Source organism: Rhinopithecus roxellana, chromosome 5 (genome assembly GCF_007565055.1).
Source record: "Rhinopithecus roxellana isolate Shanxi Qingling chromosome 5, ASM756505v1, whole genome shotgun sequence".
In the NCBI taxonomy this organism is placed as follows: domain Eukaryota; kingdom Metazoa; phylum Chordata; class Mammalia; order Primates; family Cercopithecidae; genus Rhinopithecus; species Rhinopithecus roxellana.
The window spans coordinates 59,601,820-59,611,509 of NC_044553.1; the positions used below are offsets into that span (position 1 = coordinate 59,601,820).

Here is a 9,690-nt window from a genome sequence, read left to right on the forward strand (position 1 = left end):
CTTCGATCCCAGCACAGAATCGTCCCGGGTCCTACTGTAGAATCAGTCCTTGAACACTACCTCCACGTCGCCAGCTCAATCTGGGCCAGAACCCAGACTTCCACCGCAGACCCGCAATTTGCCCCAGTCGTAGTCACTTTGTTCCGCCCCTACGGCCAGAATTAAAGTTCTCGAACTATACGTGTACGGCGAGCTAGTCAGCGCGAGGACCTCAGCGGCAGCGCAGGTGGCAGGTAAGCGGCACACGCGCCTCACATTTAGGGTTTCGGATCTCCAGGCTTCCCGCTCATCCCCGGCCCGGAAGCTGCGCCTCTGGCTCAGCTGGACTGGGTCAGGCCAGGGACCGGAGCTCCAGATAGCCCAGGACTCTGCTTGGACGCGCCCCGAGGGGCTGCCGCGCCAGATTCCCCCATCCAGGCAGCCACACTCAGAGGGTCGTAGTAGTTGTCCACCTCTGGACAGTCCCACTCAGCCCCTTCTTCACTCTCTGGGCGTCCCAAAAGACAGTCAGCCTTGTCCTCAGGCCCACACCCAGTTGTCCGCCTCTGACTCCCTTACCCTTAGGGCTGCACCCAGTTGTCCGCCTCTGACTCCTCTCCCCTCAAAGGATTCTTACCTTGGCTCCTCCTCTCACCCCTAGTGAGGCTCTCCCCTCCCCCTGACCCCCGCCCCAACACACACACAGTCTCCAGGCTTCCCTCAGAGCAAGTCTTTGCTTCCACAGACCTTCCTCCTTTGCCTGTGAGTCATGGCAGCTCCCATGAAGGGCAAAGTGTGTGTGGTGACTGGTGCCTCCAGGGGTATTGGCCGTGGCATTGCCTTGCAGCTCTGCAAAGCAGGTGCCACAGTTTACATCACTGGCCGCCATCTAGACACCCTTCGCGTTGCTGCTCAGGAGGTGAGTGCTTCCTCTGGGACCACAGTTGCAGAAACCACCCAAGAGAGCCCTTCCACTTAACCGCTCCCTTTCCTAATCCCTTACCTGAAACTATAATACTACTCAACAAGATGTGAGTATTTATTCAAAGTGGAAATTTAAAACCCCGTAAATAACTTCAGGTAAGGTAGAATTTTGCTGCCCAGTGAGTTTTATGAAAAAACTTTGTTTAAGCCAGGCATGGTGGCATGTGCCTATAGTCCCAGCAGCTACTCTGGAGGCTGAGGCAGGAGGATCGCTTGAGCCTAGGAGTTGAGCCATGATCACGCCACTGCACTCCAGTCTAGACGACAGAGGGAGACACTGTCTAAAAAAAAAAAAAAAGAAAAGAAAAGAAAGAAAGAAAAAGAAAAGAACTTTGTGTTTGAGAGCAGAGATTTTGGAATTGTAACTAAAGGGTTGTGGACCTGTGTTTTCCTCTATTTTAGGCAAGACTTTATTGAACTGTACATTTTTTGCTTATTTACTAGACTTCAGTTAAATAAATATTTGAGTATCCATGATTTGCTAGGCATTGGGTAAAGCACGGAAGTTATCAAGACTAATAAGATCTAATTTCTGCTCTTCAAAGATTCAGTCCATGGTGGAGTACAGTGGCTCATGCCTGGAGTCCCAGCCCTTTGGGAGGCCAAGGCAGCAAGATCACTTACCTGCAATGTCCTTCAGAAAGGAGGAGGTCAGGTCCTGAAGGCAATTTAAAAAGGTTTCAGGGACTTCAGAATCAGCTGGCTTACATTCCCGAGCTGGGGCCTTCTGTGCTTCTGAAGGAAGATTAAGAACATGTGCAGCCTTTTGGAGACCAGTCTGGGCAACACAGCTAGACCCAGTCTCTACAAAAAATATTTTTTGAATAATTAGCTGGGCACGGTGGCCTGCACCTGTAGTACCACCTACTTGGGAAGCTGAGGCAAGAGGATCGTTTGAGCCCAGGAGTTCGAGGTTGCAGTGAGCTATGATTGCACCACTGCACTCCAGCCTGGGTGACAGTGAGATCCTGTCTCTAAAAAAAACATTAAAATTAAAAATGAAGATAGAGTCCAACAGGAAATGAAGTACAGAAAACAGTCATTTCAATGTAATGTGAATATGGTAAATTGTAAGAGGGAGATACGCACAGAATACTCTAGGCGTGTTGGGGAGCATCCGGATGCCACAGGAGAGTGGCTAGGGAAAGTGGTTTGGGAATGCATCCTGGAGGAGGTAGGTGGTTCTTGAACTGAGTTTTGAAAGGTAAGAGTTAGGTAAAGGAAGTTAGGAAAACCTTTCCAACAGAGGGAGCTCCATAAGCATAGGGACAGTGTGAAAGAGTAGATGTCGAGATAATGCAAGGGAAGAGTAGTGAGTGAGAGGCTGGAGAGGAAAGAGTAGGTCTTGGAAGACCCTAGAAGAGAACTCAGGCTTCATTCTCTAAGAGATGGAGATCCAGTTAGGAGATTTTGAACAGGGTTTGTGTTTTAGATGGTTCGTACTGGCTGGATTATGAAGAATTAATTTGAGGCAGACAGACTAGAGGTCAGGTGAGTAGTTGGGAGGCATTGCAGTAGTTCAGGCAAGGAGGGTAATAGGGGAAGATCCATAAATTTGGAGAATAGGAGGATTGTTCTTGGATAAGGGACTCTTCTTCCTCTGCAGTTGGAGGTTTGTGGGCATTTGTAGAGAGTGAGACAGAACAGGAAGTAGAAATCATTCATGGCTGATAGCTTTGGTTTTTTCAGTTACCAAGCAGGAGCATTGGTGGAGTGAGGGTAAGAGAGCTGGGACTGAGTAGAGGTTCTAGGTGAGTGGTGAAGGGTGGGAGCTAAGGGCATGAGAGATAGAAAAGACCACAAAAAGGAAAAGGTTGCCTACTCATTTCTCAAGAACAGACTCCATGCCTCACTTGTTCTTACCCTCTACTTGTAAAGTACAATGCCTTGCATTGTACTTTGAGAAGTACATTAAGAAGAAGGAGTGAACACCAATGCTCTTTAGTCTCTACATCCTCACTCCACACCACATGGTGGGCCTCAGTAAATGTTTGTAGATTATTAAAACTTACTTTGCAGTTCACCTTGTTCTGGGGTGGGGAGGCCTATCATTCCTGGAACTACTCAAACAGACACCAGAGGGCAGCGTTGCCTGCCATGTTGCTTCTGCAGCTGGCTCTCCTAGGATTGTCTTCTCAGTGCTCAAGTCCACTTTTGGTTGAGGGAGTTTTGTCATGACTTACACCCGTGTGTGAATGTAAGCTCATATCCCCTGTCCTACTCCAGGCACAATCCCTCGGGGGCCGATGTGTGCCTGTGGTGTGTGATTCAAGCCAGGAGAGTGAAGTGCGAAGCCTGTTTGAGCAAGTGGCTCGGGAACAGCAAGGGCATCTGGATGTGCTGGTCAACAACGCTTATGCAGGAGTCCAGGTACCCTTTGAACTTTGGTCCCAGCTCCACATTTCTGACCTCCCCCTCTGACCCCTGCATCTTCATCCCCACTCATTGTCCCTTCCATTACCTAGCCCCTCACACCTCCCAGCCTTCAGATCATTCATCACCCTCCCTGTGCCTTCCAGACGATCCTGAACACCAGGAATAAGGCATTCTGGGAAACCCCTGCCTCCATGTGGGATGATATCAACAACGCTGGACTCAGGTGGGTGCTCCACTGCCAGGGCCCGTGTTCCCTCACTCACTTAGCCAGCTCAACAGCCAGGCCTTTCCTTACATGCCCTCTCCTTTTCCCTCTGGCCTCCCCCATCTCTTTCTTCTCCCTTCTGTTCCATTTGTCCCACTTACCTCTGGAGAAGTTCCATCCAGGTGAGTCTGTTCCTGAGAATGTCAACTCTTGCCTTGTTTTTGTCAGTAATTTTCATCAGAACAAGCCCTTGGCCTCTCTTCTGCCTCACTCTCTGCCCATCCAAATGAAATACCCAGAAGGGAGAAAGCCTGCTCCTCTCAGTAATGCACACAGCCTGTAGTCTATACTTTCAAAATGGTTAGAGGGAGAAATTGTTTTGTTTTAGACCAGGAGAAGCTTAAGAAGAAGGAGTGAACACCAATGCTCTTTAGTCTCCACATCCTAACTCCATACCCACAGGCAAGGGCACTCACGGGTCAGAGTTGGGAGAGCAGGGATATCATTGGGTCACACCGGGTCATCTAGCCCAGGAGTCAGATGAAACACAGCATTTAGAATTCACCTAGCGTAATGTGCACCAGTTATGCCTCTGTTACTGTTGGAATGATGTTACGCTCTCATGTAATCAAGCCATGCCTGATGAATGTGATCAGTCACCTGTGGGAGTAACCACCAGATTATCGGCAAATATGTGACTAAAGCATGTAAGAACACCCACTGCTCCAATTTTGGTACTCTGGTGACAATCCCAAGAAAGCAGGATTAGAATGCAATTGTGATTTCCAAAGTGGAAGGAAGATCATTAGGACAGAGAAGGATGGTCAGGCCAAAGGCAAGAAAGGAACACCCTAAGAGCTGGAAATTGGCCAGTGTTCATGGCCATAGCCTCCAAAGAGAGGTGCCTTCCACACCCTCATCTCTTGCTGGCCTCAGCCTCCCAAAGTGTTGGGATTATAGGCATGAGCCACCACACTCAGTCCTGCCCTGCTCTTTGTATATACAGAAATATACATGTATCTTTGTATTTGTGTGTGTATGTGTGTGTGTGTCTTAATTTTAAGAAGTCAAATCTGTCAGTCTTTTTTAGTTTCTATCTGGGTGTGGTGCTAAGAAAAGCCTTCCCCACCTCAAGTTTATAAACACATTTGATCATGTTTCTTTCAGTACTTCTGTGCTTTTATTTTTTATATTTAAATATTTGATTCTTTTAGGCTTAATTTTAAAATAATAAATGAGACAGAGACCCAATTCCCCCAACTCAAATAACTGGTCAGTTGTCCCAAATGATCCATCTTTCCCCACTGACTTGACAGGTTCCTTTTGTAATACACTGCATTCTCACATATACTTGTATCTAATTATTCACTGTTTTGTTTCATTGACTTATCAGTCTGTTGTTACACTTGTACTGCATTCTTTTAACTATTATGTCTTGTACATTTTAATTTATTTTATTTTATTTTTTAGAGATGGGGTCTTGCTGCGCTGGCCAGGCTGGTCTCAAACTCCTGACCTCAAGCAATCCTCCCATCTCAGTCTCCCAAAATGCTGGGATTATAGACATAAGCCAGCATGCCTGGCCCCTGTGCATTTTCATATGGGTGACAACAGGGGTAGGGAAAGCAATCCCCCCACCCACAAGACATTAATCCTTTTTTCAGAATTTTCCTGGCTGTTCCCTTTCTCTTTTTTTTTTTTTTTTTTTTTGAGACGGTCTCACTCTGTCATCCAGATTGGAGTGCAGTGGCACAATCTCAGCTTACCACAACCTCCGCCTCCTGGGCTCAAGAGATCCTCCTGCCTCAGGCTCCCGAGTAGCTGGGACTACAGGCACGTATCACCACACCTGGCTAATTTTTGTATTTTTAGTATAGATGGGGTTTCACCATGTTGGCCAGTCTGGTCTCAAACTCCTAAGCTCAAGTGATCTGCCCCACTGGCCTCCCAAAGTGCTGGGATTGCAGGCATGAGCCACTGTGCCCAGCTTTTCTGGCTGTTCTCACATGTTTATTATTCTCATTGAGCTTTAGATTATTTTATCAATTTCTCCAAAAGGTCTTATTGAGATATAATCCAATATGACTGAATCTATGGATTGATTTACATAGAAATGATGATTTACATGTCAGTTCTTAGCTTTGAAAGATTTTGTCTGTACTTATTCTGTCATGGTTTTATAGTTTTTCCATGTAGACACTATATATTTCTTAAATTTTCTCCCCCTGGGCAATTTTGTTTGTAATTGTTACCGTGACAGGGTTCTTGCCTTCTATTTCATCTTCTAAAGATTGCTGTTTCTCATCTGTTTCAGTGGTTTTTTTTTTTTTTTGAAACGGAGTCTCACTCTGTCGCCCAGGCTGGAGTCCAGTGGTGGCATGATCTCGGCTCACTGCAAGCTCCGCCTCCCGGGTTCATGCCATTCTCCTGCCTCAGCCTCCCGAGTAACTGGGACTACAGGCGCCTGCCACCACGCCTGGCTTCTTTTTTTGCATTTTTAGTAGAGACCGGGTTTCACTGTATTAGCCAGGATGGTCTCAATCTCCTGACCTTGTGATCTTCCCACCTCAGCCTCCCAAAATGCTGGGATTACAGGCGTGAGCCACCATGCCCAGGCCTGTCAGTGGTTATTTTGACCAGTTTTCCTCTCAGAATATGGTCTCAAGCCCCTAATTCCTCAGGTTGCTACCCTGCCCTATGTAGCCTTCCTAGTGGACAACCACCACCAGAAGGCAGGGGAAGCTGCCGGAGGCTGTGGCACCCAGGCCAGCACTAACATGGTTCATTCCTTCTTCCCTTGCCGCACCTTCTAGAGGCCACTACTTTTGCTCTGTGTATGGGGCACGGCTGATGGTACCAGCTGGCCGGGGGCTCATCGTGGTCATCTCCTCCCCTGGAAGCCTGCAGTATATGTTCAACGTCCCCTATGGTGTGGGCAAAGCTGCGGTGAGGACCCAGTGGCATAGGAGCTGAGGAGGTAAAAGACAGTGATGGTACTTATAGCTCAGAAGGTACAGTCCCCAGTGGTCAGAATGGTAAGGCTGGCTCCTCTCAGCTCCTCCTCTGCCTCATCCATGGACAGTTCCTTTGCTTGTGCTCCTCTCGGTTGGCTAGAGTAGGCATCACACTGGGGAGGGTGGGCAGCTGAAGCCTTGGGGCTCCTGGGAAGGGCAGGGTTGGTGGAGCATTCACAGTAGAAGCAGAGAGGGCAGGGCAGGAAAGTGACATGACTAGGTGGCTCTTACCTTGCCTTCCACCTCTCCACAGTGTGACAAGCTGGCTGCTGACTGTGCCCACGAGCTGCGGCGCCATGGGGTCAGCTATGTGTCTCTGTGGCCAGGAATTGTGCAGACAGAACTGCTGAAGGAGCATATGACAAAAGAGGAGGTCCTGAATGATCCTGTGCTTAAGCAGGTTGGTAAGGGGAGAGCGAAGGAAGCAGAGAACACAGGGGAGTCAGCCTCTCCATCCTCAATAACAAGACAATAACAAGAGCCGATACTCCCATTCACCAGCTGCTTACTGTGGCAGGTGCAGGGCTGAGCATGGGACACACATTATTTCCTTTAATCCTGTAAGGGAGATACCAGCTCCATTCTACAGATGGCAAAACTGAAACCCAGAGAGGTTTAGAAACTTGGTTTTGTTGTTGTTGTTGTTGTTGTTTTGGTTTTTTTTTTTTGAGACAGAGTCTCACTCTGTTGCCCAGGCTGGAGTGCAAGTGGTGCGATCTCAGCTCACTGCAACCTCCACCTCCTGGGTTCAAGCAATTTTCCTGCCTCAGCCTCCTGAGTAGCTGGGATTACAGGTGCCCGCCACCATGCCCAGCTAATTTTTGTATTTTTAGTAGAGACAGGGTTTCACCATGTTGGTCAGGCTGGTCTCGAACCCCTGACCTCGTGATTGACCTGCCTCGGCCTCCCAAAGTGCTGGGATTACAGGTGTGAGCCACCGCGCCTGGCAAAAACTTGTTGAAAGTCACATATGTCCTAAGTGGAAAGGCTGTCTAGCTCCAAAGCCCATGCGCTTGACCCCCACACCAGCTAGCTTAGAAGGTCCAAACACTATTTGGCACTACCAGATCCTTCCACTTAGCAAAGACAGCAGATCCTGGTGCCAGGGAACAGGGCTCACCTGGATATGGGGAGGAGTGGCTCTGGCACCTGCCAATACTTTGGATCCTACAGGCCCTGCTTGAGGTCTTTGGCCTCTTTGGTCTTTGGTCTCTTTCTCCTGGAACAGAAGTTGAAACTGGGAGACTTGGGCAGTGCTCTTGGAAATTAACCCTTCACTTCTCTGCCCCTGTTTTTCAGTTCAAATCAGTCTTCTCATCTGCAGAAACCACAGAATTGAGTGGAAAATGTGTGGTGGCTTTGGCAACAGGTGAAGTTTGGGGGCAGCTGGTAATAAGAAAGGGCATGGAGGATGTGTAGGGTGGTAGCATCCAGTGCCCAGATCTGGCTCGGGAGTTGATTGAGGAACATGTCGTTCTTTTCTCTGTTTTTTGAGGCCCAAGGGGTCAGCATTCCCAGTTTGAGGTCTGGGAACCTTAGGAGTGGGCTCCTGGGAAGTGTGGAAAAATCCGAGGCCCAAGAGCCTTCCTAGGAACAGAAAGAGTTTTCCAGGGCTCCTGAGTCTGTCTCAGCAGTACCCTGTCCAACTGGGCCCAAACCTTGTCATCTGCACGCTCCCCTGCCTGCCATCTCCACCTGTCTCTGTGCCCGCAGATCCCAATATCCTGAGCCTGAGTGGTAAGGTGCTACCATCCTGTGACCTTGCTCGACGCTATGGCCTTCAGGATGTGGACGGTGAGGACCCTGGCACAGCAGCCAGCCTTGACTGCTGTTCCCTCTGTTCCCTGCCCACTCCTCCCTCGGTCTCTCCAGCCAAGGTGAGGGTATCTGAGGAGTGGGAAATGAGAATCTAATCCTCCTACTCCTGTTGTTCCCAGGCCGCCCTGTCCAAGACTATTTGTCTTTGAGCTCTGTTCTCTCACACGTGTCCGGCATAGGCTGGCTGGCCTCCTACTTGCCCTCCTTCCTCCGTGTGCCCAAGTGGATTATTGCCCTCTACACTAGCAAGTTCTAACCCTCCTGGTCTGACACCACATCTCCACTTGTCTTCTCATTTGAGCTTGGTGGTTGGTCCTATCTCAATGAAATAGCAGCCTTTCTTGCCTACCCATACCCTTGATATGAAAAGAAGGACTCTGCTGTGTGTCCGTGGTGAGTTCTGGGGTCTGCCTAGGTCCTTTCTTTTTACTTTTTGCCTTAGTATTGAAAAATGCTCTGGGAGCTAATAAAAGTCTCATTTCTCTTTCAATATGTTTTTGGCTGCTGATTCTGTACTTGGCAACATGTTACCTATTTGGTAGAAGGACTCAAAGATGTATAAATGTGAAGCTTCTCAAGGGGTTCTGCCCCAGGACAAGACCCCTTTCCTCCAGACCTGTTCCTGCTCTGCCCTGCAAGACCTATTTCCCATGCCCCAGCTGAGGAGCAGAGTCACTCCACAGCTGGAAGCGGGCACATCCAGCCACACTGGTTTTCCACCCCCATTCCACCATCTCTTCAGAGATGCCTACTACCTTCTAGCTGGGCCTGATCTCTGACTGAGGCCCAGTCCAGCAAAGGTAGATTCCTTGGTGTTTATGATTTCCTGGAACTTGGGGAGAAGGTACTGCCTGAATCCAAGTGAGGGACAGAGGAATAGCTGTGACACCGACAACTCTCATCCTTCCTCTCAGGATGGTACTGCCTGAATTGCTTTCTGCAGAACTAATTGCATGAGCCCTATAGAGCTGCCTTGCCTATGCAGGAGGCTGTCCTAGCCTGAAGCAAGGCAATGGGATATGTTCCTAAGAGGAGCCAAGGGCTATTTTGAGGGATCCTTCCACCCAACAGCCTAGATAACCATCCAAAGTGATAGGATGGCTGCCATAAATCAGAGAAGCATAAATCATTTTACTTATTCAAAATCTTCAGAGTGAGAGCTGAGGCTTCCCCAGGCTGCCCATGAGGTTGGCAGAACTCTTCCTGTGGCTTTCTGGAGACCGTCCCCGGTTACCGTTCCAGTAGTGAGTGGAGTGACTCACCGGCTTGTGAGAGCTGCTGATGCTCATCTCTTCTAAGTCCTCATTCAGTGAC

The 9,690-nt window shown here is 48.9% G+C and overlaps 1 protein-coding gene across 1 annotated transcript; it reads left to right on the forward strand.

Moving 5' to 3' along the window:
- Positions 1-2: 2 nt before the first annotated feature.
- DHRS1 (dehydrogenase/reductase 1) lies at positions 3-8,866 on the forward strand. The gene is made up of 9 exons (XM_010363733.2): positions 3-233; positions 725-898; positions 3,190-3,333; positions 3,483-3,562; positions 6,358-6,490; positions 6,812-6,958; positions 7,858-7,927; positions 8,272-8,352; positions 8,496-8,866. The coding sequence occupies exons 2-9, from the start codon at positions 749-751 to the stop codon at positions 8,630-8,632; spliced, it is 942 nt and encodes a 313-aa protein (XP_010362035.1). The 5' UTR covers positions 3-233; positions 725-748; the 3' UTR covers positions 8,633-8,866.
- Positions 8,867-9,690: the final 824 nt, after the last annotated feature.

Coding starts and splice junctions, on each gene's coding strand:
- DHRS1 (XM_010363733.2), top strand. CDS start 749: ATGGCAGCTCCCATGAAGGGCAAAGTGTGTGTGGTGACTGGTGCCTCC. Junction 7,928..8,271: donor TGTGGTGGCTTTGGCAACAG/GTGAAGTTTGGG, acceptor CTGTGCCCGCAG/ATCCCAATATCCTGAGCCTG. Junction 8,353..8,495: donor TGGCCTTCAGGATGTGGACG/GTGAGGACCCTG, acceptor TGTTGTTCCCAG/GCCGCCCTGTCCAAGACTAT.